Below are 27,845 nucleotides of genomic sequence, written 5' to 3'. Positions count from 1 at the left end.
TCTCCCGATTACGATTTCTTCAGTGTTCATCGCTCAGGAGGTTTTTACAGGAAGATGAATTATCTCTTCCTCTCTAAAAAATAAAGTGACCAGGTAATTGAAACCAGTAAAAACACATTTCTTCGATGGCTGTTTGGCTTGTTGTAGCTGTTAGCTCAGCACCTGCGAATGTGTGCTTACCTTTTTTATTTGATATCTTAAGATCCAGACATCCAAGAGGTTTTCATCAGAAGCAGAGGTCTCCTCCCAGTTATTTAAAGCAGTAAAAACACTGACTTAAGCAGTTGCACATTAAAAATTTGTGTTTCTCTTATGCTGTTTGGCACAGCAGGGGCTGGAGCTGAGCTCCTGCCAATATTTGCTCATCTTGGTTTTCTGATAACTCAAGATCCAGATGTATGATGATGAAAATCCTTTTTTCTATTAAAATGAAATATTATAAAAAAAACTAAGGTCTAAAAATTGTGTATAAAAATATGGCTTGTATAAAAAGTTATTTTATGTAAGCTTCTGGCAGACAACCACAACCCTGATGCATTTTCATAGGTGATTGAAATTACAGATTTTGCTAGGTTTCAACATAGTTGCAAACATTTGGGTCACTTTAAGTTAACAACTCAACGAAAAAAAACATCATTGGCCTAATAATTTTTAGACATTTAATGCTGAAATTTCTTATATTATATCTTTAAGTCCTAAAAGACTACTGGTCCAGTGTGCATACCATCTTGTTTTGGGCTAATCGGTTGGGAAATTCAGATTCTCCTTAGAAAACCCACAAATTGGTAGTGAAATGCAGTTAACCCGCAACTCTGTCCGACCTCATTAGGCCATGTATTATTTTAGGGTTAGGGCTAAAAGCTGAGTCAGGATGACTAGCTGAAGGGTGAGGTGAGGCTAGAGTAAAGGAGACGTTCAGCTAATTAACGGTGAGTTAGCAGCATATTAATTTGTTTAATGGTGCTAGAACAACCAGTGTGTGTCTGTGTAATGGTCATTGGATAGTAAGCACAGGATAGGGGGAACTGTACATGGATGTGATTAGTAAAGAGTGTCGTCATTTTCTCCTGCACACTCAGGCAGGCACACAGACACACATACATATACACACACACACGCAGACAGACACACACACACACACAAACTCACACAAAGGCAGAGAAGTGCATAGGTGCACGTACATTCCAGACAGTAAGGTGCATCAGGCACAGGTGCAGTGCAACAGCTGTTACTGAGGAAGCCAGTCCATCACTATAATGAACATTATCCTGCAGTATTAATCACCTGCACCACAGACACACATACACACACATACACAGAGTTTCAGGCATGCATGCACACAGTGTTGTTTGGGGCCACCCACCAGATGTGCGGCTTGGCTTGGTGAGTCAGAAATTATTGGACAGGAAAAGCAGTGAGCTTCAGTGGGGCAGCCCTACAGAGACATATGAATCTGCCCCATGTCAAATTGTAGCAGAATTAATGACAGCAACTGTGGATTTGAATGTTCAGCTGAAAGTCTCACTAAGCAGAGGAATGAGAACTGTCTGCATGACAAATTATCAGTTGACAAATTGCTATTTTGTTTTTCCTTATCAATCAGAAATAAATTTAGAAAAAAAACAGAATTTGTATAGTGTTTTTATTTTGACTGCAGCCAGCAGTAACTTTAATTACTGATTTACTGATTTATCTATTGATATTGATATTTTCATTTCCATAAATTGATCATTTCTTCAGAGAATAACCAAAAATAAATATATGTATATATATATGTGTGTGTGTGTGTGTGTGTGTGTGTATATATATATATATATATATATATATATATATTCATTTGGAGCACAAATAATAGAAGGCTCTGTTTTTTAAAACAACAGAAGTCGCATTTGTTCCCACCTCCTTCAGATCAAACCGGCTATGTCTCTGTAATCTACCAGTCTGATCTGCTCTTACTGTTCCAACCACACTGGCATTAGCTAATCAATTTTGCACATGAACTCAAAGCTTCAAATTCCCCCAACCCATCGTCAGCTACCAGAACACACAGATTTTAATTCTATGGGAAAAGTTGTATACTATAAATCCAAAACCCCAAAGTACTACATTTTCAATGATATAAAACTGAGATAATCAGGACCCTCTGATTAACATTTTGTTGCTAATTTATTATGTGTCGAGTAAACGATAAATTGACTAATTGTCTCAGCTCTCATTTCAGTACAGTGTAACAGCTCATCAACTCCAACTTCTTATCTTCTTTTGCGTTCTATTAAAAAGTGCCAAGTCACTGAAAGTTAAATAAAGTGTAACAGTTTATATGTAGTCTGTGCAGCACAGAGGGAGACACGCATTGTCAAATGCTCAAGGACAGAAAGTGAAAAATTACAATTTATAAAATGACGTTCTTCAACTAAGAATACATTTCCATTAAGCTTTGATCAGCATCCACTTTAAAGTAAGACAGCTGGGTTTTAGACAGCTGAACAGAAAATGTGCTCTGTGTGTCTCTCCTCTGCAGTGGGCCTGCTGGGGCTGCTCAAGTGGAGGACTCGACCTGAACTCCTCAAAGAAAACCTGGAAAAGCTTAAAATCATTGATGGAGAGGAGGTGGTCAAGGTCAGTGGTGTGAATACAAATGTGTCCTTTCATAAGTGTGCAGACGGGCATGTGTGCGCTCTCACCGGACCTCTCCTTTGTCTGCATTTGTGTAGTTTCTGCAGGACACTCTGGATGCCTTGTTCAACATCATGATGGAACACTCTCAGACAGACGACTACGACATCCTCGTGTTTGATGCCTTGGTGAGTGTGTGGTGTGTTTACACAGATAATGTTGTGTGAGTAACTGTGTGTGTGCGGCTTGTCAACAGATGCAGCTGATTTCGTGACAGGCTGTCTCTTTGTGTATCGACTCTGACATCTTTGTGTCTGCTCATCCATCTTTCTCCAAATAAACATGTCTATCAGATGATTGTACATAACTTCTTATCTGCCCAGTAAATGCCTCTTGCTGTGTAAACATGTAACCTCGTTGTCTCTCTGTTTCTCCTCTGTCTGCCAGATATACATCATAGGTCTGATTGCTGACAGAAAGTTCCAGCACTTCAACACAGTACTGGAGGCCTACATCAAGCAGCATTTCAGCGCTACACTGGCCTACAAGTAGGTTACTTTCTGCATCACAACCAACTCCCTTTCATCTCACTCTGATAAGATTTGTGTGTGTATCCTGAATGACAGAAGGCACTATTATCATCACCATGTATGTGTTGCGTCTGATTTGAATTAATATACGACATACAAAGTTTGTACGCCACTTATCACACATAAAAGCTACCTTTGATTTTTTTTTTTTTTTTTACCTGGCCTGTAATTTCCCATGTTGTTGTGTCTAAGTGACTTGTGCCAGCAGCAATGTAACAGGCCGTAATTTAAGCACTCAGGGCGTTTGAGCATCGCCAATTTACATCCACTTACAGTGCTTGTTTTTGATATTCACGGGCTCGGATTATCATTCAAAGTGTTGACAACATTATGGAAAGGAGCCCTACAGTGATAAACCTTTTGTCAAAGACTAAGATCCTTTTTGTTTCACCATAAACAGTCATTTTAGCATGTATAGAGCCAGCATATTTTCACATCTAACTGCGTGAATTAAGAGTGTTTTTCAGCCAATCTAGTGTTGGGGATTGTTGAAACAGTAAAAAAAAATAGAAGTAAGAGAGCTTTGTGAGTTTTATTTTGTTTGTGTCAAGATTGAATGAAATTGAATAAAATTACTGTTTATCTAAATAGATTCTTGTGGTGCGATAATGATTTTAGGGCTTTTTCTGGAGAAAAAAAAGGGTCTTACCCTTTACCAAAAATGTCTATCTCTGTAGGCATTATTTCCATAATGTTGTCGAACACGCAATAACAAGCTGAGCCTGTTAGTGACAAAAAAGCACTTTTAATGGCCAAATATTGATGATGCATAAATGCCTTAAGCGGTTACATTGCAGCCTGTTTCTCAGTTGCCATCTGCAGTGCTCTCTGTACCAGTTTAAAAAATGTTGATCCCATAAGAGACATAAAACAGGAAGAAATAGGGAACAAGTTAACATATACCAAGTTATCTTTTATTGTGAATGAGACAGGTTAGGTACATTTAAATTTATATTTTGAGCATTCTGACTGAGAGGGAAGCAAATACAAACATTGTAGAAAAGGAGCATATTTGAATAAAAGTTAAGAAGTTAATGATAAGAATAGCATAAAACAGTAATTTATAAATGCTCCAAAAAGCAAAAAGTTCAGACGCAAATCAGTATGCTTATGCAAGATCCAAATTAATATCTTAAGAAAGAAGCTAAGTCATCTCCTTTTTGAATCTGCCGCAGCAGACTTTATTATCAATTAAACTCACAGAGTGCTACTGGCAATCTAAGGTTTAAATAATTTTACTGTTGGCTCCATAAAATGCCAGCTGAGTACATAATTTAGGTATGACCTCAAGGACATGTAATGACAGTTACGAGTGTGCAGTGTTCTTCATGTCGAAAAACATACAAAAAACAACATATTTGTGTGAAAACATAAGCAGTGTATCAGCAATGTTCTTATTTGCATTTCAAATGGATTACATGCTCTTTTATAATGCAGTTCTCCCACCTCTCTTGGGAATTATGAAATCTTTTAAATCCCATTAGATAATGTCAATAATGCTCTGTCACGAAGCCAAAAAACAGACTGTTTTGTTGTTCCTAGAAAGTTGAACAGAGCAGCTTAAAGTACATCGACAGAAATTCATAGACAGCATTAATGTGGGTTGTCCTATTCTGAATCACATGCATAATCCTGTCAGGTATGCCATACTTCATGCCAAAGGTATACAAGTGTTAATCCTGTTGTGGTAAATAAAATGTCACCTGAAGATCTAATGTTAAGTGACTGAGCAGTGCACTGTATCCAGCTGCCACTGGAGGTCAGTGTGTGTGTTGGCCTTTGGAGCACTTGAATGAACAGGATTAGAGTTTTAACTCTGCCTCTCTGTGGAGCAGCAGCTAAAGCACTCAGGCATGCACCCCAAACACTTCAGTCTGCTTCTTACTCGCTGCTAATTCACTTCAATTGATTCAGTGGACGCTGGAGACAACATTTGTTTGCATTGCCAAAGCTCCAGTTAGGAAATTAAAAGAATTTCTGACTCTTCCTGCTCTCTTTCCCTCTTGAATCTTTTCTTGGTTTCCCCCAACCACTTCTCCTCCTCTCAGCTGTCTTTGCCCAATTATCCCTGCGACTCTCCTCCTCTGTTAACTGCTTGTCTCCCTGCCTGTCTGTTCCTCACTACATCTACTCATCTGTCTCTCTACCATCACTCCACCCCCCCCCCCCCCCACCCCCCCGCCAGTGTGTTGGTGTTCACCCTCTTTAAGAGGGTCACTGTAGCTTAACGCCTGTCAGCCCAGAGGCTGTTATGTAAAACTCTCTAACTCCCTCTCACTACATTTTAAACTCCCTATCTCTTGCTCTTAAAAAAGAATAAATCCTCCTGTGCTTGCCTTTAAGCCATGCACCAAAACAAAACCAGCGGAGACTGAATGGTAATAACGTTGGTAATATTTTCAAGGCCACCCTGACGGCAGTGAGGCCAGATTAAAGTTCATTTTTTAAGGGGACTTTTATTGTTTAAGAGGATTGGATAGTTTTAAACCAGTTAGTGGGTGATCTCTGTTGCCCTTTCATGGAGATAGAGCCATCACAAAGCCAAAAGTCTCAGTCGTCCTTATGCCCACAGTATTGTTTAAGTGTCATAAATATGCTATTATTGCTTGCCATCACGCTGATGCAGTGGGAGATTGGGCAGAGAAATGTTGGTAGGTCATAAACTCATACTGAACTCTGCGCCACCCACACCTCTCTCCAACTGCTTTGACACACCAGAATATTTATCTGTGTCTAAAGACGCCTGTGGGGTGTGCATGTGTTGGAGGATGATTTTTTCACCATGCATCTGAGGGCAAATAGAAATGTCTGTGAGCTGTGTGAAAGGTACATCTGTTGAGGTGTGAAATACTATTTTGCCATTTTTCCATCTCCACCTCGCTGCCAGTCCTTCTCTGTCTCGCTCTTTCACTCTCACTCTGTTGCACTCTGTCTTTCTGCTCTATGGAAGTGAAAAATGGAGTTGGTGATTAATTTTCCAACCTGTGGATTGTCAGAAAAGGAATGACAATTCTGACTGAATGATTTAGATTTTTTTCTTCTTTCCTCTTTTGATTGTTTCCTCTTTCCTCTTTTCTGTCTGTCCTGATTCTGTTTCCTTTTCTTCCTTTCTATCCACTATCTCTCTCTCTCTCTCTATCTTTCTCTCTCTCTCTCTTATGTCTGTCTCATATCATCTCTTCCAGAAAGCTGATGTCAGTGTTAAAGAGGTATCTGGATGTGTCCAGCCGAGGGGAACAGTGTGAGCCCATCCTCCGAACCCTCAAAGCCCTCGAGTACATCTTCAAGTTCATCGTCCGCTCGCGCATGCTCTACTCCCAGTGAGTGTTTGTGGACTGATCATTATGATAATGACAACTAATTTCTTTTTTGACTAACAAAAATGCAAATTCTTGAACACATACACAGAGACCAGTGACACAGCAGGAGTAATCATTTTTGACAGCTAAATGAGAAAAAGGCTGCTGATTACAGCACTAACGTTGTTAATAAGCATTGATGATGAAGTGCAGTGTCCAAATGAGAGCTAATGACAGGGCAGGGTTAGGGCTGCTGAATGAGCAGACAACGAAAAACCAGGCGAAAAAAGTTCCTGCAGGAGAGACTTATGACACCCTCTGTGCTGAGCCGGGAGCTGCGTGGTACGATAAGTGTAAACACCATTTATTACTGCAGCACAAAAATTGATGCTGACAGATCAGATCCATGATCCACGACAAGTATTATGTGCTTTCCCTATGGATGACTTGAGTACCTATGTGTGTGGATGTTTAGTATATAAATCAAAATTGTGTGCATAAATGAGTGCTCGCTCACGTAAGAACGGAAGGTTTATGTAGCAGTTGTTATAAGTTTTGTGCCTCTGTCAGACGCGGGGGTGTATCTCACCTATTTTATCACAGTATGATATATTGATTCTTATGACAACAGTAGAGTATTGGACGATATCACAAAGTCTGCCATGAAACTATTTTGATTGGATTCAGTGTAGGGGCCAGTGATTGTTATGAGACGAAATTATTGATTTTTGCTAGTCATCCATTATTATCTTAAGCACTTAAAAATTGCATAATTTCGCTTAGCGCCCAGCAGGCATTTCCTCTACTCATAGCTTGACAATTTACATGTGTCATTTCTACTTTTAATTACCATTCACTGAGTCTGCTGACAGAACGTTATGGTTGAATTTCAACAAACATGCAATTTTTTTTAGCCTGGAATTGTTGAAATAGAGCTGCTTATGTTGCAGGTTAGCTGAGTGAGATGCCCGATGTCTGGCCAGGCAGGTCGTGTTTCCTGAATATTTTATCTCATAACGGTGTTGTTTACACATAGGATGTGCTTTGTCTGTTGACTTGTATTTTATCAGTAATCCAAATTATTTCCACACTGCTGATTTATTCCAGAGTAAATAGCGTTATCTTATCGTCTTTCTCTTGGCCGCTTGCCATTATCTGACTGCTGCTGATTGTTTTCACCTTTGAATCACTGATATTGTCGATCATGATACTGTACATCTATAATGATGGATCATTACACCCCCATTCTATAACTGAATTGCAGCAGCATCTCTTTCTATGTCTGTGTATGTGTGTGTGTTTGTCTTTTGGAGTCCACTGGTCAATGAAGGTCTGTCTTTTTAATCTTGTAGAGGGCATCAAGGTCTTTGTTTGTCGAAACTGGTTTGTTTTTTTATCGATGTAGTGGATGTGTTTATTTATTTAGTTTGCGGATTTGTGTGGATGTATTCGTGTGGATTCCCAAATGGGTGAGTGAGAGAGTGTTTTTGTGTGTGCTTTTTATGTGCATGTGTGGGCATGTGTTTATACAAAACTTATACATTTAAGCGCACTTCTAAATGCATGTCTTTGTGTGTTTGCACCACATTATATCTCCATTGCTCCTGGACTGACTGAGCTCCGGTCTCCAGACTCCCCTGGGTATCTCAGAACCGATAAGTCTCCCTTTTCCTTTCTCTTTCTCTGTAACTCTATTTGTCGTCTCCCAGCCAACGACTTCAACTTACTCTGCATCTAGAGATTTCAGAAATTTCTCCTCCTGTAAGGCCTTGCCATGCCAAAAGAGAATTGGATATTCCAGGGAGCCACTTGTGCTGTAGGTGCATCTGTAAGGCTCCATCATCATCACCATCAAGACTAGCAGTCATTAATAGTTAAACAGGCGGCACTGAAGATTTATTAGCTTGTCAAATCGGCTTCGTGTTCATGCAAAGTCTATTAGGAGCATGTAATGTTTGCTTCAAAAATATGTAAAGCACGCTGCTGTACCAGATTTCGCTCTTTCCTTCACCTTCTTCCTGTCCTTCACACCCCAAAGCGTTCACATTACTTCCCTGTAGTCTAGTTTATCACTTGTATCTGTTTCTTTTTCTCTCCCTGGAGCACCTGCTATGTTCTATATTTCTATGCTGTCTTATCCTCTGCTCGTCCTCTTACTCTCCATCCCTCCTCCCACCTTCTCTTTTTTCTTCATTCCTCCTCTTTAATTCTTTCCCACGCTTTTCCTATAAGCGCATGTTGCATTCATACTGTCAGAAAAAAATAAGAATGTTATCTAATAAGATCTTTTCTCATTAATGTGATAAGGTCTTAATTTTAGGAGATCGCTTTTGTCTCTTATGAGATCTTATATTATGATTGTGTAATCTTTTCTAGTTATCACTATATCTAGGCTTTCTAATTTTGTTATCTTGTGATAGGAAGACATACTATCTGGTAATGATAAACCATGTCTTAGAATAATGAGAAATAGTTTATAATAACAAATCATTCATTATATGGAAAGCTGTAATCATAGTACAGCATTTATTCCATCCATTGGATACAGAAATCCCAAACTTTACTGACCAGAGTTATACTGATTGGCCCAAGGGGTCTGCAGCGTTTATTCTGTCTGCATGAATAAACTCTTCAACACAAATAGGATTGAACAATACTCAAGGTAACTGTGTGAGTCATTGCGCCGGCATTTATAAAAGTCCTAGCCATCAGTCTCAGAGGAGCAATGACATTTTTATTATATTTTATTGATGCATCGCAGCTATGTTGGTCCCTGCACCACTTGTCCATGCTCAAAATGCAAAATACCTGCATTTCAAACTCCAACAGATCTCTTTATACTTCATTAAATGCAACAACAGCCATTATGTTTATATTGACAGCAGGGTGCAAGTGGGACTATATAAATCAATGGCTCAACCTGGTAGAGAATAATTTATCCGGACAGGATTTGAGTTTTTGTATAATTTTGTTTTTGCTGTGAAAGCCATTCACAGCTGTACCAATAACAGGGTCCAGTGCAAAGATCTTAACATTCTCTTGGAAACCAGCTGCTCTGAGAGTTACGTCTATTCTGCTAAGAAATTCTGCTATTGTTGGAAATGGTTTAATATATCATAGAAAGCTCTTTCGTACTCTTTATGATGGAACTATCCATAGGTATGTTAGATCATCATGAAATTAGTTATAAGAGCATTTGCAGAGGCATTCATAATGTGCTATATTGCAGGGTTATAGGTCAGTAGTCAAATTGTGGTCCTCAGCATCATTAAAACATGACTGGTAGATAAATTATAGTCAAAGTAGAAATGTCATTTTCAAAATGATGCTTTCAATAGCTTGACACCCATTAACGGGTAACAGGTTACTTTTTAAGATGCCAGTCATTTATGATTATTGTTATCATTGTTAACTGTCTTAGCACCACTGGCCAAGCTGACATTGCTTACGGTGCTAACAGAGCTAACAGTGATAACACAGTTAACAAAGCTAAAAGAGGCTTGCAGCTAAAAAATTGACGCTATGTTTTTACGTGTTAACATGGCTGTCTGTCTGTATCCCACCAGATCTGGGTGGTGTGCAGTGATGTTAACTAAAGAATAACACAGTTAATTTAAAGAACATGCATAACAAGTAAAATATAAAAATATTTTCATCCAACTCTAAGCTTTACAGTGATATATTACTTCATAATATTCTGTGTAGGTTACCTCCTTTGATATTAGCTCCTTGTGTAAAATGGTAAAAAAAAAAATGTAATGACAGATGGATGAAAAAAGGAGTGACAGTACATAAATAGCTACTGTTGCTGCAATGCGGGACATAAACCTTTTAAAAAAATCACCATGAGACACGGTCCCTTCAAACTGGCACGACAGTCAAACATTTGGGGGTCTGGCTCATTGACTACTACTTTATTGCAGCATTGAACATTTCCAGTTATTGGTCCAGTGGGGGATGATACCGTCATTATAAATCATAACAAGGTGACATTTGTGACTGATTTGATGAAACAGGGATTTCATATTCCAGGGACATGTTTCCCTTGTTGTCCCTTTTTCCTTTTCCTCCTCTTATCCACTACTACTTGCGATTGAGCCGTCCTCCTTCTGTACTTTTCCTCCCCCTCCCTCCCTTCTTCAGACTCTTCCTCAGTGTCCCTCACACATTTCCCTCCCCCCTGTTGATTCACTGCCCTTCATCTCTCTATCTCTCCTCTCCATCTGTCTCCAGTATTAGTTTGCTGAGCTAGCTTAAAGTATTCATGTTGTTATGCTCATGTGTGGCTATTGAGTGCCTGTGTCTGTGTGTGTGTGTGTGCGCGCGTGTGTGCGTGCGTGCATGTGTGTGTGTGTGTGTGTGTGTGTGTGTATCGAGAAGTTTTAGCAACAGCCTATGGTCCCACACATCTTTTGAGTTGCATTAAAGTGGTTCCCTACAGGCTGTAACATGCTATACTGCACTGAGTATTACTAATTTAGTAAAGCGTATACGTGATGTGTGAGTGCAAAACCTGACAACACTGACCCTGACACATCCAAACATCATCTCTCAACACACACACACACACACGCGCACACAGACACACAGACACACAGACACACACACACACACACACACGCACACATTCAGGCACAGACAGGTCTGGTGGATTAAGCAGGACAATGCGTCTGTAATCATAACTGTACTCTGCAAAGAGCCCAGTGATAATACCTCTGTGTGTTACCGCCTAATCCCTCCCCCACATGCTAAATTTGCTGTGTGCCACATGCTAATCCTTCCCTCCAGCACTTATAACTTCTATTGTAATTAACAGCTGTACAGCTCTGCTGAATCACACAGCGATAGTGAGGAGACGAGGGAAAGAAGGGGCGGAGAGATGGATGAGACAAGTTTACTAGGGTTGGAGGAAGTTAGACTGAAGGGATGGTAGAGGGATGTGTGGGTGTTTGAATGTGATATGAATAGCATTACAAAGATAGCCCTTTTTTTGTTAAGTCAGGGGAGGATTGTTATAATCACAGCAGACAGCACTTATCAATGTTTAGTTTTATCTTGTCATAATAATACTGTGTTGGTTTGCCACATCACTTCAATAAAATGTAGTTCATTTGTGTGCATTATTGACTTAAAGGTAGTCAATACTATGCAAAAATTGACGGCTACTCTTTGTAATCAGTGTGTCAGTAAAAGTAATAGCTAAGCCCAGATTGGCTTTATTTGCATTTTTTTATTTTTAACTGTGTTCGCGATTTTTGTAGCTTCTTATTGTATTGGTGCTGCTTAAGGTCTGGCACCTGGTTGCTACCTTTTTATAAGGTCCCAACCTCAGCTGGGTGCTGTGGCTGGTGGGTATATGCTTAGAAACATCTTGAACATAGCAAATAAGAAGAAAATAAAGGCAAGCGGCAGGATCTCTGCAGATAACACACTAGTGGGTCATCAATCTCCAAACCTATAACGGCCTTCGGTCTGAAGACATTAAGACTCTGGGGATGAAGGCCAATATTAGGGCTGATACGATCTAGCCAGCGGATATCTGACCCAGGACTTCCTCTTTCATGCACCGGTACTTTTCAGCTTATTTCTATGAACAGATATTTAAATATGATTGCAGATAAATCATGAAAAACTAATATAAAGCTAGTGCATTGTCAGACATAGCTGATGTGTTCCAAGATTGCATTTTGGCCATGTGTATGGCCTCTCTACATGGGCTTTTTACCAGAGAAATTCAAACATGATTGTCTATATACTCGAAATCGAAATGGAAACCACAATACTTCTGACACCAAAATCTTCTCCCGTAACCTTCAGATTATGTATACAAATGCAGAATCTTTTTACAGAGATTAGTGGGTCAAAATTAATGACTGAGAGGGATTGCTTTTTTATGAGTCTATACATTGTTTTACAGGAAAATCTTGCACATTGTACCTCTAAGAGTTTAAGTCTATAACACTTTCATGCTCAGTGCATTTTCAACTATATTATTGAAAGAAGTAATAGGGAACTGCAGCCAGTTCAGTTGATGCTTCATTTCCATAAAAACACAAGAGAGAGAGAGTAATTTCACTTGTTGCTGGATCCCTCTGAGTTAGCATAGAGAAAGCCAGCACTGGCTGGATGAAGATAACTTAAAAAACACGATCATTACTAAATTGGAATCAATTTAAACTATGATGAAATACAACTACAGCAGAATAATTCACATCCCTGTGGAGTCACTGGCTGTTTTTATACATAAGAAAATGCTGAAAAGCTAAAAATCTAATCTGTCAAGGGAGGATAAAAAATGGTAGGTTTGTTATGTGAAGTCACAATAAGCAGATTTCTAGGGAAAGATGTTACTAATTATATACCAAATTACCATATTTCATCATCAGGAAGGGTTTTATATGAAAGTATGGATGTGAGGCGGCTAATCATAACCTATCCTGTTTATTACTGATCACTATGGGGAAATTTAAGTCACTTTTAAAAGATTGAGAAAATAGCACTCTTGGTCTATGTGGCTGTTCGCTGAATTTGATCATTGCAGATATTAATGTATTTAATTGTTTTGTATTGCATTCTAACTGGAGGTTGTGCTCGCTCTTTATAATGTGTGATAGTTGTATTTGTCTGCTTGTATTTATTATTGTAACAATGTTTTAAGCTGCCCTCTTTGTCACTCTTTGTAAGAGCATCAGATCATTAAGCATCATGATCTTTTGGGTTATGATTTATAAGATATAAATATGTCATTAATGTACTTCTGGCTCTAGTGATGGAGTGAAGGAAGAAAGTACAGAACAAAACCTTTAATGAGTTGTCCATTAATGTATGTTCATCTGACACATTTCTACATTGTTTTATTGTATTTAACTTAATAATCTTACTTTTTAAAATAACTCTCAATAATCTTACCATATTTTTGTTGCACTGAAAAATATAAATAAGGCTCTTCCTGTCAACATTTACATACAATTTAAGCTTCTTGTCAGCTACCCTTGTTTTGACATTTTGTCTCTCCTCGCTCCACCTTTACTGATTATTCAGCCCCCTTGTTGTTTTCTCTCATCTTTCAATTCGTTCCTCGATTCCTCCCCCCACCCCCCTTGCCAATCATATCACGCTCTGCGTCTGTCTTTCTCCCCTTTTCTGTTTTTCCTGTTGCATTTCCATTAATTTTCCTTCTGCCCTCCTAGGTTGTACGAGGGGGAAAAGAGCAGGCGGAGTTTGAGGAGTCACTGAGGAGGCTGTTTGAGTCCATCAACAGCCTGATGAGAACAGACTACACCACCACTCTGCTGCTCTCAGGGTAATCATGCATGCTCACCCTGCACACAGTACTTCAACACCTAGCACTCTTTTCATTCTTCTTGTCTTTATTCTCACCCCTCTTCTCCTTTTTTTATTTTATTTTTTACATTTTCCTGTCTGACCCTGGCTGCGTTTTTCTTCGTTTAACATGCCCTCGTTGACTTTCCCTTTAAGCTTGTCCTCGGGAGATACCATGCTGCCTTAGCAAAGGTCGTTTTATTTGTCTGAAAAACTGAAGTGAACTTAGGGAGATCGTCTCTTGAAGGGCTGAAGGAGCAAGTCAACAACGAAGATCACTCCAGATGTGCATATCACCCACAATACATTGCACTTCAGTAGAATTGATGCAAATAAATACTTGCACTGTTAGAAAGCAGTAATGAACTTAAAACTTAAATACTTAAAAAAAAATGTAATAAATTAATTATCTGACTTCCTTTCAGTTTTACTTTTTTAATATATCTTATAGGTCGTGTGTTGTGTGTGTGTGTGTGTGTGTGTGTGTGTGTGTGTGTGTGTGTGTGTGTAGGTCTACCTTTACAGACCTTTACAGACCTACAAGTCAGCAGCTGCAAGGAAGTCTCATTGATAGCTTGATATTTTACTGAAAAATGTCATATGGCTAAGTCCCGGTAATATTCACTAAGAGTTTTTGCACTGTTTAGATCGTGTGATCAGTTTATTTCCACACATTTGCTGTTTTGCAGCATATCATAAACCCATTGCAACAATACTTGATACATCATGATACAGATCACAAACAAGCATTTCCATATGTTTTGCAGTTGTCTGCAGACGATGCCTTTGCCTCTTTAAATGAGTCTGCAAGTATTTCTGATGACTGGTAAAAAGCAGTATAGCATTGAGCTCACAGCTGGCAGTTGATCATGATAGTTACAAGGGCAGGTGCGTTTCATTTAAATCCTTCACGGCTCCCCTGATTTAACTCTGCTCTCCAGTTGGCCTAGATGCCACGTAATCTGTTAGGTAATAGTAAGGACTGAGGGGAAGTGAATGAAGGGAAGTGGAACTATTAATGAAACACAATGCAGATCTCAACTTCCTGCTCCTCCTCGAGCTTCTTTAATGTTACCTCTCATTCTGATCCGGACTACATCACCACTCTGCTGCTTCATGTCTCTCACATTGTCACTACTGACACCAACACAGACATTTAAACAGATTGAGTCACTAAAAGTCAGGCAGACACACAGGTCGTCCCGCAAAACATAGAGCAGGTATTTTCTCACACAGTGATTGGACACTATGTGACGGGAAACTTACCTTCTATTCACCAACACCCACAAATTATTTTTAAAAAGACAGTAAAATTATTTTTTTAAATATTTTTAGGGGGATTTTCGCTTTATTTGATAGGAGAGATAATGTGAAAGGGGGAGAGAGAGGGCACAACATGAGGCAAAGGGCCAAGGATGGAACCGAACCGACACATGGGGGGTCTGCTCCAACAGGTGAGCCACTGGGGCGCCCTTTAAGACAGGATTTTAACAGTGTTTACTTGTGGTGTTTGTGTGTGTCACCAGGTTGCTGCGCTGAAGTACCTGCCAACAGTCCTGCATGATGTTGAGAAAGTGTTTGATGCCAAACTCCTCAGGTAAGCCTTCCTTTAACACACAGACATACACACACATGCACCTTATTTTGGGTCTCATTCAGGGACACAGAGGGGATATATGGGAGCTTTCAACTGAGCTGAAGTTTTCCTCCTGGCTTTGTTCAATGACCCCCATCCTTCTGTCTCCCACACATTCCATCTTAGTTGATCCTTACCTTCTTTATCAGGTGATAAAAATCCCATCAAACTGACATATACACAAGGACACACACTCAAACGCAGTCTGTGCCTCCTCCGTGCGCCCCTGAGTGAATTGACAATTTCAGTGAAACCATCAAACAAAACCTATTTTAACCTCTTCTCTCAGGTTTATCCTCAGCTTCCTGAAGAGTAAAACGACTGGGAATGGCTTGTTTAACCTCTCTTTGACCCCGAATCAAGCTTACAATATACAGTTTAGCCCAGGAAATGACCCCAGTGTATAAACTTCACCAGCTGGAACACCCTTTTCAAAGTAGAGATTTTAGGCACTTTATTCGTCCTCTAGCAATGCAGCAACCTCACATGGATCCATTGTCTTGGTATGACTTGGTATGACCTTGTTTCTTTACCAAAAGAGGATGTTAATCGATGTTCTTGACTGGCCACATTCCATTTCAAACGCCCTCGTCCTCATAATTTCTCTTCTCACCTTTCTGTAACCTGTGTGTGCTTTTGTGGGTTTGTGGATTATCCACATCTGCCAGCTCCGTCCCTGGAGTGGCTTGATGTCAACACAGTGTCACACAGGTGCTACCTTTAACACCCGCGACACAGACACACACATTCAAATACACACATACACAGGTAGAAAGGTGACACAAGGCAGAGAGTTTAAAAATCTGCTCACATAGTCTCACTTTGTGTCATTCATTTCCTCTTTCTCTCTCTCACACACACATTCACTTATCCGTACTGTCTGTCCTCTGCAGTTCTTCACACTCACAAATATACCCGAGCCATCTAAACTTAAAAGTAAGGTCCCCATTGCATTCTGATCAGAATTGCCTCGGGCACAGTTTCCAAAGGCAAGCTGTGTGAATTACAATCACTGCGCAAGAGGTGGACATCAAAGCTTTGTCTCTGTGTAGTCACACTCTTGCTCTTTGTAAACTCACCTGTAGTGTGATCCACCGACTGGTACAAGCACAGACGTTGTCAGCTATGCATGTGCTTTGTTTGCTCTAAGTGTCCTTTGTATGTCCATTGGGTAATGGGTTGACATTTTGGGTTTTAATTAAATTCAGCTCAGATGATTAGTGGGCCTGATCAGTCCGCACTGAACCTCTGTGCCCTGGAGTGTCCTCCTGACAGCTTATGCACACCAAAAGTCATACAAACCTTCTTGTTGTGTTGGAGAGCGGAGGTGGTGCATTTAATTCTTTTATGCCATTACCGAAAGTGCTTCTGTAACCTGTGAGTCATAATTTAAAGAGACAGAGACAAAGCGAGAGTCAGAAAAAACATGGAGACAAAGGGTTTGCCCTGCTCTGAGCATTCAATCTTTCTAAGTGGCATCAGGGTGCGCAACCAGCCTGTTTAATTATTCTAAAATTGAATTTGGGGCGGAGGACGACTCAAACCTGTGTCTTCATTAAAGCGTGTTTAGGCTTCGGCTCATTTGTTTTCATGCAGCATACACGGCTTTGCTCATGTCTATGCTGCACACTGCTTTTAGTGGTTGCATATTTCATGACCTTAAAGGTGAGATGCTCGATGTACGAAGGAGTGGCTGTGTTTTGATCTTTGAATCAATGTCATTATGGGAATAATCACAGCAAGGAGATTTTTTTTAAAATTCAAAACATGTAATATTCCGTGGAAAGTTATTCCTGAATATTTATTGTGCTTACTCTCAGGAAAACAAACCTGTTGCTCTGCTTGTATCTTGCTGTTTATTTATTCCACCGCCTATTGTTTTCTCCTTCCAGTGAGTTGCTGCATGACTTTTACTCCTGTATCCCCCCTGAGAAACTCCAGAAACAGAAGGTTGCCTCCATGACGGAAATCGTCAGCAGCCAACTCTTCCAGAGACAAGGTGTGTTTGTTTTTTTGGCTGGACCATAGAGGCAAGGCCAGCCCTATAGATGCAGGGGCCTGTCTGTGAGTGAGTGAGTGATGGAGTTACACCACTGTTCAGAATGAGTGATGACATGAGCTTTGGTGTTTTCTAATTGTCTGCTGCTCTTTCAAAATACATTGGTGCTGACAGCGCCAACCAGTTTGGCATTATAGCATGGTGGAACTAGCAAGATGGCTAACTAACCAGCCACTGCATGGGCAACAACTTAATGCTTCAACCATAGATTCTTGTCACAGCATGAAAATTTACATATCTATCATCAGATGAGGGACAACTTTGTTTGGCTTATTTTCTGTAACTACTGGCATGTCAGGATGAAACCAAGGTGAAATTAGCATGCTAGCTAGCTAACTAGCCAGCCGCAGTTGAAATGGCAATTTTGGATGGAGGAAAGAGATGATCACCTCATAGGTTTGTTTCAGAAACAGCTATGTCTGTATAACACAAGCCTTAAATTTATTTAAAAGTTTCATAATTACGTGTTACAGTGTCAGAATGGACACCACCAGCATTATGAGGAAAAGATGTAAATAAGACACTGATTGAAATGGTGACAGAATTCTCCTTTGGGTAATTGTTGCTGATGGAAAGTTTCATAAGCTGTCATTATCGACAGAACTTGGCTCCAATAGTGGCCGTTGGCTGCACAGCCTCCACTTGTCAAGCAAGAATGTACCTCTCCAACCAGAGCTTAAGAGGGGAGCGATCGTCTGATCGTATTTCACTTCACTACATCAACAGAACGTCACAATGAGCGGCTCCAGGCCTGGAGTCAACAGGTCAGAGGTTTTCAGAGGTCACTACTGACAACATGGACAAGGAGAAGCTAATTATGGAGGTGGAAAACCACAAAATGATCTTTTTTATAAGGACAACCATAGACGGGAAATAGCGTGGAACACCAAATTGGCAGTTACCGGAGTGAATGGAGTTATTACTTCTACTCCTTCTGTATTGATACGTGATGTGATTCTGTAATTACCTTGGGAAGTCCTCGGTCTCGCCATTCCGGCTGATCTGGCAGTGCTGTGCCATGCCGCACTCAAACTGCAACCGATTGGGAGTGGACGGGTGACGGAGCGCGGAGCCAAACCGTAGCTGAGAAATATTACAAGCGCATGCATCCATAGGAAAATGATCAGTGGGTACAGCGCCAAAAAAAAACAGTTCCCTTTTTGTCCTGTGTTTTATTTTAACATGTATGTACTTCAATTTTGGTCTGGACCATGACTAGCAAAAGTCAAGCCAAACAAAAATCTGTTACTGAGTACATGCCTGTCACTTTCTGTTTCAAATTTAAATTCCTCTATTCAAACGAAATGCCCTCTAAAGCTGTCATACATGGTTTAGCCATATACTAGGTTTTGAGCTAGTCTTGTTTCCAGTTACAGGCCTCAGCACTGAGCTGCTAACCAATATGGGGCTTAACAGTTGTGTGAAGAACTAATCAGGGATGTGCACAGCACCAAACAACTGCCAACTCATTCTGTGTGAAATCCTACAGAGCATTAGTTGCTTCTCACTTAAAGGTTGGGATCACATTAAAAGGTCTGTTATACAGTGAGTAATTCCAGCCCAGCAACAAGACCGGGCAGCTGTTCCAACTGTACTTTATGACCAGCAAGGATGTCCTTTGCTTCAAAGGTTTTATCTTGATACAGTACAGTGGATAAAAGTGCGGCGCTTATACTGCAAGGGTAATGTTCCCTTCCCTGTAAGGCAATCCAGTAAAGCACTCCAGATAAAAGCATTAACCAAATGGTGAAAGGATATACTGGTGCTCATGCATTTAAGCTTTATTTGCTTAACTGCAGCATACATAGACATTCAAGTCAAGTCTCATTGATTTATATAGAAACATGGGGTGGGCAGATCAATGCCCTAAATTCAATATGATAAATAGTAGGCCATAAAAAAATCATTAAACTTTTTTTAAATTTATTAAATCTTACTTGGCGCAAACTTTTTATTTAGTTTAATTTATCCCCTTTTTAATTTCTTTTTGTCAAGATGAGTCAAGCTCTTCTGCATGGAATTCCACATTTACTACTAACCTTACGTGCTGTACTTGAATTTGAAAAAAAAAAATTGTCCAAAAATCACAATTGCATTTGTTTAAAAATGATCTTCAGAAGGTCGTAAAAAGCATTACATATAAGTGTCTGACACCCTGAAAAATGACTTGATTTGACATATTACAAAATTGATATCAAAACTGTGAATATTTGCCTGATCTATCTTATTCATTTTTTGGTTGTTAGATTTAAAGAATAAAGAATCATCTTACTTTAAGATTATATGCTCCTTTAGCTTACATTCAGAGACAGCATGGATATTTGTGTCTACTATTCTGAGCAATCTTTTCCCTTGGGAGGCTATTTTCTACTGAGATAAAGGAAACAATAAGGATATTTAATGATGATGCTGTGAAACACAATTTCAGTGCTGCTATGTTCACCTCCACTGACATTACAATCAGTGCAATGAACCCCGGTCAGATACCATCTTATTACAATCAGCAAAAGTGGCAGCAATGAATTTAGTTCTAAAGGTCACTTTAAGACACACTTGCCAAGATTAAACAGTCATGAGGCAAAATATAATTGATCTAAACACATATTTGTAGTCATTGGCAGTATGTGTTGGTTGTCTTTTGTCCTTGTGGTACTGACAGTCCCTATCCGCCCAGACTGAGAACGTCCATGAACCTTATTGCAAGCAGAAAATGAGTACACCGTTCACGACTCAGTAGGTGTTGGTGGTGAATATAGAGAAAGATAAGTGTTATCCATATTAATGTGACAGATGATGCCTGCCGTCTGCCAGTGGAGAAGCAGAGGTAATATCACCTAATGTTTTAGGCAGATAAGACAGGAAGTGTTTTTAGAATTCTGCAGTCTCACTGTCATCGGTGTGTCACTTTTCACACCAGGCCCACTTTATTTTTAAGTGATGTGCACTGGATCTAGCATAATTGCCAGAGACGCATGATTTTGTCTGTCTTGTGTCTTTAAAGGGGACCTATTACAATAATTTTCAGGTTGTAATTTGGGTGTCTACTTGAACATGTTTACATGTTTTAATATTTAAAACACTTTATTTACCTCATGCTGTCTGCGCTGGAACACCTACATTTTTCCTCTGTCTGAGACACTCTGTTTTAGCACCTGTCTCTTTAAGTCCCTTTGCAGAAAAAAGCAAGTCTGCTGATTGGACATTGTTTCCAGGTCACTTTATACCATAAAAAATTACCAGTAAAAGTTTCTAAACTAGGGCTGTCAGCTTTTACATATTAATTTTGATGTGGAATTCTTCACAAACGGCCATGTTCCAGTCGGAATGGTCTGCAGTTGGGGAGAAATTAATAAATTTAGCAGCCAAAATTACATCTTTTCAATATGTTAGCATGTAGCTACATGTAGCAGTTTAGGCTACATAGCGCCTGGTGATATGTATATAATCAAATATCATATGGGATACCCAGTAGCTCACCTGATGGAGCGGGTGCCCTATGTACACTATATGGACAGAAGTATTGGGCCACAGCTCTTAATCATTGAATTCAGGTGTTTCATTCAGTCCCATTGCCACAGGTGTCTAAAAATCAGGGTGAATGGGCAAAAATTCCCACAGTCACACTCCAAAATCTTGTAGAGAGCCTTCCCAGAAGAGTGGATGCTGTTATAGCTGCAAAGGGGGGTCCAACTCCATATTAATGCCTGTGGATTTAGAATGGGATGTCATAAAAGCTCCTGTAGGTATAATGTGTAAGTGGCCCAATACTTATAGTGTATGTAGTGTATGTCTTTGCCACAGCAGCCGCAGGTTTGATTTCTACCTTTGGTCCTTTGCTGCATGTAATTTGCTTCTCTCTGCCCCTTTCGTTTTGAAGCTGTCATATCAAATAAAGGCAAAAAGCCAAAACTAATCTTAAAATATCATATTTTTGACCAAACACCTCAACTGATATTGTGACAATATTGTAGAGGTGACTAGTAGTGCTTTTAGGAAACATTTTTGATAAATATTCATAAACAGAACACAAAATTACATAATTTTAATTGATTAATTAATGCAGCCTTTAACAAGGCTGCATTAAATTAAAATATATATATAAATATACACACACATATATTCATATATATTATAAAGAAAATACAGATAATAGGCTCCCTTGAAAGTGCAATCCACAAAAATGATCACACATCCTGCACACCAATCTGAGTCCACCCCCTACCTCTTTTCAGCCCTGTTATGTCTGTCTAATTTGCTTGTAGTGACAAGTGGTGGTTTTGCCTACAGAGGACCACATGGTGATGGATAGAGCTGGCTGATGTTGTGCTGCTGTATAATACAGACTCGATAAGGTGTCCCATAATCAGGCCTCTGCAGTATAAACTGAAGATTTGGAAGTAGTCTGAGAGTGATTGTGGTTGACCAAATTTTGTTTCAGACAGAAATTGCTCTGGGTGGGATTGAGATAGGATACATGCTGGGCTGTCCTAGACAGAGTAGGTCCTATCATGGATATTGCAGATTGTGTATATGAGAATGCATTCATGCCCACATGGAGCAAACACATTTGTATGTATTTGTTTCAGAGTGACTGATGGCACTATATCTGGGTGGGAGTGTATTTGTGCATTTCAGTGTTTGTGCAGTAGTGCATGCTAAATGTGTGTGTGCACTGCCTTGAATGTTGTTTTTGCCCAGTGTAGCAGTGGGTTCCCTCATCAGTCAGTCGCTGCCAGCCAAGTCAGTGGCCGGTCCAGGATACGGTCCTTTAGTATTGATCCTGGCTGAGATGATTGATTCCCCAGGGGCCGCTACGATGGGCTCAGGCCCTCTGGCTAGCTGTCAACACGCTCAGAGTCACACTCTGTCACCATGAGAGGAAGGGGAGAGGGAAGAAGCGATGAAAGTAACAGGAGAGGGAGCAATGGGGACGACAGGGAGAAAGGAGAGAGCAGGATAAAGAGAAACCAAGCAAAGGAATGCAGGGTATCATGCCAAAACATGACCTATCAATTTTGGCAAAATAGGTCCTCTGAGTTATCAGTCAATGTGTGAGAAACAGATGACTGTCCTATAACCATTTTGGAAGCAAAAGATTTGAAAATTACTTCTAACTCTAGTCATAGCCTGGAGTGTTTTGAATTTATGCCAAGAGTCATTTTGAGCGTTTGTCATTTTTTAAATGGTGGAGGTCTCCTTTTGGAGTAAAATGCTTCAGATGCACAAATGATGGAGATGGAGTCAGCCAGAGGTAGCGGAGAGACAGAGGAGATTTGTCTTAACATAGGAGGAAAGGATAGAAAGGGAAGAATCTTTAGAAAAAACAGGGAATTTAGACGAAGAAGGAAAGAGTGAAGAATAACATGATGATTAGAATGGGTGCGGCAGTAGCATAGTAGGGATAAGTACAAAGATGGGAAAGATGGATGACCTCAAAGGCCAAATGCTAGCAGTGCTCATATAGCACTTAGCGCTGATTACGCCTCACCAACTATAGACTGTATAAAACAATGGACATAGTGTGACATCACCTTTTGGTTTGCGGACTGCTGTTGTGAAGTCTCAAGTTCGTCATTTTGGCTGTTTTTTGAGGTGACCATATTTGGGCAGGAGCGTGGAGATGTGGAGAAGTGAGGGGTGGATCCGAATCATATACTGTAGTGATGCCTCCCTGACAGCCCGGCAATTAAGCCTCCCCACCCTTAAATATGCGTAACTTTGGGCCAAATAAAATGTAACAGTGGTTAGTTTTACAAAAATTCATCTGCGAACATTTACACAAATGTCTGAATTAGCTACTTAGACAAAGCATTTTTTTCTTTTCGTCCATGTGGTAAACAGTTTATTTCTGCTGTTGAGTTGGGCATTTAATATGGGGATTGACACGCCTCTGGAGCCAGCTTCAAGTGGCCATTTGAGGAAATGCACTTTTCCGCTTCATTTTAAAGCCCTGGAGGGTTGCCACCTGGCGCTAATGCTGCATTCAAATAGAGTCGTGTTAACCGTGAGCACGACAAGAGTCCTGCCAATCCCCCCCAACCCACTCCCTCCATCCCCTTGCACCGTGCTTATTTATTTATTCGCTCTTTTATGTATTGGTCCATTCCATCTCGATCCCTGCCTCACCAAATGAGGGCTGACACTCAGTCTAATTGAGATGCATTTTAGCATTGGGATGCTAATCAGAGGGCTTGTATGCTCGGGTGCCATTCGTCCAGGAGGCTGAAATATGCAGCAGAGTTAGATTATATATTTATAATGGCTAATGGCCCCCGGTGTCCTATCACTGCTCTGCAATACATATTTAATAACCTTACCTGTCTGTCTGACTGTCTGTCTGAGCAGGCCTGCCGCTCGCTCTCCAGGGAAAAATGTCAAGCCACTGACAGCAATAGGAGAGTTTAGATGATGGAAGGTGTGTGTGTGTGTGTGTGTGTGTGAAAGTGCGTGCGATGAGATCACCTGCTTGCTCATGTTTAACTGAGAGGGAGAATGAATGATCATAGGATCATTATTTTTATTTTCGACTGTATGTCAAAATTCATTACCCTTTAATTCAGATATGAAAAAAACTGATTAGAAAACCAATAATCCCAAACATCTGGGTGGTAATTGGATTATAAAAGTACAAACTGCAATGCAACCACCCTGCATTTTTACCCTTCCTTGTTTCTTTATTTATTTACTCACCTGGAAGTGCATAATGAGCAGCATTTTTGCGGTTGCTCCACAGTTTTCGCCTCACATACTGTTACTGGAAGATTTTCTGAAGTGTCCTCATTGCAAGGGATCATTGGTCAGCATCTCCTTTCAGCAGAATTTTTGGGTTTTTGTGTGCAGTATAATCTGGATGAAAATTGGTTTAAACGAATCGGCTCCTTTCTGAAAAAAATTGAATATATTTTGGTGAAAATCAACAAGCGCCAGGAAATTATGAATCTTTTACTAGTATGTATGTACAGTATGTTCTTGCTTGTATGCAACGTTGTGTTTTTTTGCAAGAGAGCAGCTGCTATTTTTGTAATGAGGACCTGTCACATGGTCACATGTATTCATTTTTCTCCAATCCTGGTTTGACGTGTGTGTGCGTGCGTGCGTACGTGCGTGCGTGCGTGCGTGCGTGCGTGCGTGCGTGCGTGTGTGTGTGTGTGTTTCCAACTTGCTGATTTTGCCTGTCCATGTGCTTGGCTTTCTCACGACTGGTTGCATCCATGGGCAGTGTTTGAAGGGATTGAATTTTTTTTTTCTCGTTCTCAAAAATACGCTCCCGGATTAAGGCTCTTGGCAAGCACATACTGTATACATACACACACAAACACACACTACACACATACACACGCTGGCACAGATGCGCAGATACACATGTGCATCCTGTCATATGGGTTAATCTGGTTTTGAGACAAAATTAAATTTACGAGTCGCATTATGGCTCATTTTAGGCAAATTATAATGCCGTCAGGCAATCACTGTGACAGATTGAGAGCATCAACACTGATAAAGAGGGGAAAAGAGAACAAGAGATCAGGGAGAGCAAAAGGGACAGAGGGCTGAGTCTGTCATTTTGTTTGCCCACTCATTTCCCAAAGCTGGCCAAAGTCCCTGATTCAGTCCACTAACCCTCTGTATTTTCTCAGCCAGGCCGCCATTTCCCCCCGTCCATCTGTACAGCTGGAGAAAACACTGCAGTCATGTCATTCGTCTTGTAGTACATATTAAACAGATTAAAGGAAACCCCCTTTGTTTTACTGTAATACTCTTGTAAGATGAATTGTTACACTAGGTATCTCTGCAGCATGATGTAATAATAACCCATAAAACAGAAACTCAGACAAGCCGCCTGTGCTATCTCTAGTGTAAAAGTTTTTTTTTTATTCATCATTCATATTGATCCCTATAAACAGCAGCAATCCCATTACTTAAATTGCTTGTGCTTTACTGCAGCACATTATACAGTATTGTTGACATTGTTCACACCCATGTCTATATTTCCCCCGCTGTGATTACTTAACAGATGCATGTCAGTGCTTGATGAATATGGATGAGTAATGTACTGTACAGTTATTATCGTCAGGATTTAATCAGTGTTGAGTGATCTCAGTTGTTCCTGCTTTCTCTACCAATCAGCATTAGTGACAGGTCACTTTAGGCCCCAGTTATAATGATACTGAATGTGTTTTTCTACATCTGGTGTGTAAGAGAGCTTTGGATGACAAAGATATTACCATGTAATCGAGAAGGATTTGGCTATGAATCTAGAATTATGTGGTCCAAAGTAAGATTACTCTGTGCTAATATCTTCAACTAAATCTTCTTTTAAAACTGGTGCTTTTAATAGTAAAAATATGTTATATGTGTCCGAGGGTTACCCTCAGGGTAAGTGTTTGCATGCACCACAGGGGACGTGCATTTATTGTTGTGTATTTCTCTTAGCCTTTCTCAAAGCAGCTGGCTGAGCTCTAATTTCAAAGCTGTCAGCTTTACTGCCGCGCAGGATGTGTGAGTGTGTAACAGGTTGCTTGGTGGTCCAGTAAGCACCCATATGCCCATATGCGGCTGTGTCCTTAGTTATATAGACATATTAAGAGACAGATATGTGAATCATAAAAAACATAAGGGATGCTGTGTCCCCTCAGGCTGTCTCCAAAGTGCTTCCCTCTGTTCTCCTCCACTAAGCTGCGTATGAGCTAAAGTATCTTTGTTTACTGCATACCTCTCCTCTTCTCTGTTCTCCTCACTTACCTCCCACTGTGTCTTGCTCTAATATATTATTTTATGCTGTGTTACATTACATTAGCTCTTGTTGCATCACATTAAGGTTCTTGTCACGCCTTACTGTAACCGCTTTGAGATCATGCTCACTAACACCCAGCAAAGACTGCCTGCCTTACCTGTCAGAGGATTATAAATGTAAATTGGGTACAAGAAGTGGTGTGTGTTTGTGTGTGTGTGTCTGTGTCTGTGTGTGTTTGGGTGTTTGACAGTAGAAGCACCATCTGCCACAAATGACTGTATGACTGTTGTTGTTCATGCTGACCCAAAATAGCTGTGCTTACTGTTGAGTCGTGGGTTGATGGTTCCAGAGGGTTAATGAGAGAGATAGAGGTAGTTTCTGTCATTCATACAGACTCTGCAGAGACTGCAGTTTGGGAGATTGAGAATGAAACACTGGCAGAAAGGAGGGATGGATGAGACTAATGGAGCAAAGTGAATGGAGTTAAATCATTTTGGGAAATGCCTCTGTCCCACACTCTCCCTCCGTCTCGTTTATATTCTGATCCATGCTCTTTCTGTGGGTTGATCTCAATGGAAACCGAGCACAGACAAGGACAGTAGAGGGACTTAGTCGGCATATTAGCACACTTATCCATTAATGCATTCGGCACAAATAATACATGAAATAATATGAAAATTTCATTCCAGATTATACTGAAGTGACCAAAATTATCAGTGTTATCAGTATTATAACTAAATTTTTAATGTGCTGAGAAAGTACTGACAGACAATCTCATTTAATTTCAGCAAGTTTTATATTGGAAACTACATATAAAATTAGCTGTGCTTTTTTCCACAAACATTAAAATGATTAAATAGCTAATGTAAACATATGAAAACCACAACAGATGTGCATTGACATTAAATATAGTCTTTGAAATGCTGTTGTCTGTGTCACTATACTCAGATAAGTACAAGGGACCATTAGCATCACACCTGCACGGCCACTCCGTAAACAAGTGCACAATAAACCCACGTTGCACACTGCGCCTCCATTTGGGAGACTATTGCTAACTTTTGTTGATGCTTGACAGTATTTACCGAGAGTTTTTCAAATCACAATATTCAAACATGGTTTTAAAGGTAATCTATAAGGGATTATCGTTTATTCTTTGAAAACACACTTGTCACAAAAGTGAAAACATAGTTCATCCCCAGATTCACTCGTGTGGTGTTTTGCCTCGCTGTTATTTGCATTTTTTTCTGGGCTGTGTCTCTTGCGGTCTGGAACCTAGTCGTGACCTTTTAAGAAAGCCCTGACCTCACCTGAGCACTGAGGGGGTCCACACCAACAAATGTCCTGAACACAGAAAATAAGACAGTACAGGTAGTGGGCAGAGTCTCTGAAGAAAAACACAGCCACACTAGGGTTACAACAGTAGGAGATTTCCACAGTGCAGTAACCCTCTCACAAAGTATCACAATTTTGCTGCATCATACTGTAGTGTAGGGTATTAGATAATTGTTATCATTATTTTTATTGATATCACTTACAGTCACCCGTAAAGGAAAGAAAGCAATTTTTTGGTTGAACAAACGCTTTAATATAA

General features: G+C 40.1%; 1 protein-coding gene across 1 annotated transcript in view; it reads left to right on the top strand.

The window, feature by feature from the left end:
* LOC121948484 (dedicator of cytokinesis protein 2-like) overlaps nucleotides 1-27,845 on the top strand; it is a 137,369-nt gene that overhangs the window by 20,030 nt on the left and 89,494 nt on the right. The window contains exons 18-25 of the mRNA XM_042493882.1: nucleotides 2,522-2,619; nucleotides 2,715-2,804; nucleotides 3,064-3,164; nucleotides 6,392-6,526; nucleotides 8,215-8,266; nucleotides 13,696-13,802; nucleotides 15,351-15,425; nucleotides 17,357-17,463. Of these exons, the coding sequence (XP_042349816.1) occupies nucleotides 2,522-2,619; nucleotides 2,715-2,804; nucleotides 3,064-3,164; nucleotides 6,392-6,526; nucleotides 8,215-8,266; nucleotides 13,696-13,802; nucleotides 15,351-15,425; nucleotides 17,357-17,463 (765 nt within the window). The remainder of the gene's footprint in view (nucleotides 1-2,521; nucleotides 2,620-2,714; nucleotides 2,805-3,063; nucleotides 3,165-6,391; nucleotides 6,527-8,214; nucleotides 8,267-13,695; nucleotides 13,803-15,350; nucleotides 15,426-17,356; nucleotides 17,464-27,845) is intronic.

This window comes from Plectropomus leopardus, chromosome 9 (genome assembly GCF_008729295.1).
Source record: "Plectropomus leopardus isolate mb chromosome 9, YSFRI_Pleo_2.0, whole genome shotgun sequence".
Classification (NCBI taxonomy): domain Eukaryota; kingdom Metazoa; phylum Chordata; class Actinopteri; order Perciformes; family Serranidae; genus Plectropomus; species Plectropomus leopardus.
Note: the sequence above shows the minus strand (reverse complement) of the source record. Positions and strands in the feature narration are given on the sequence as shown.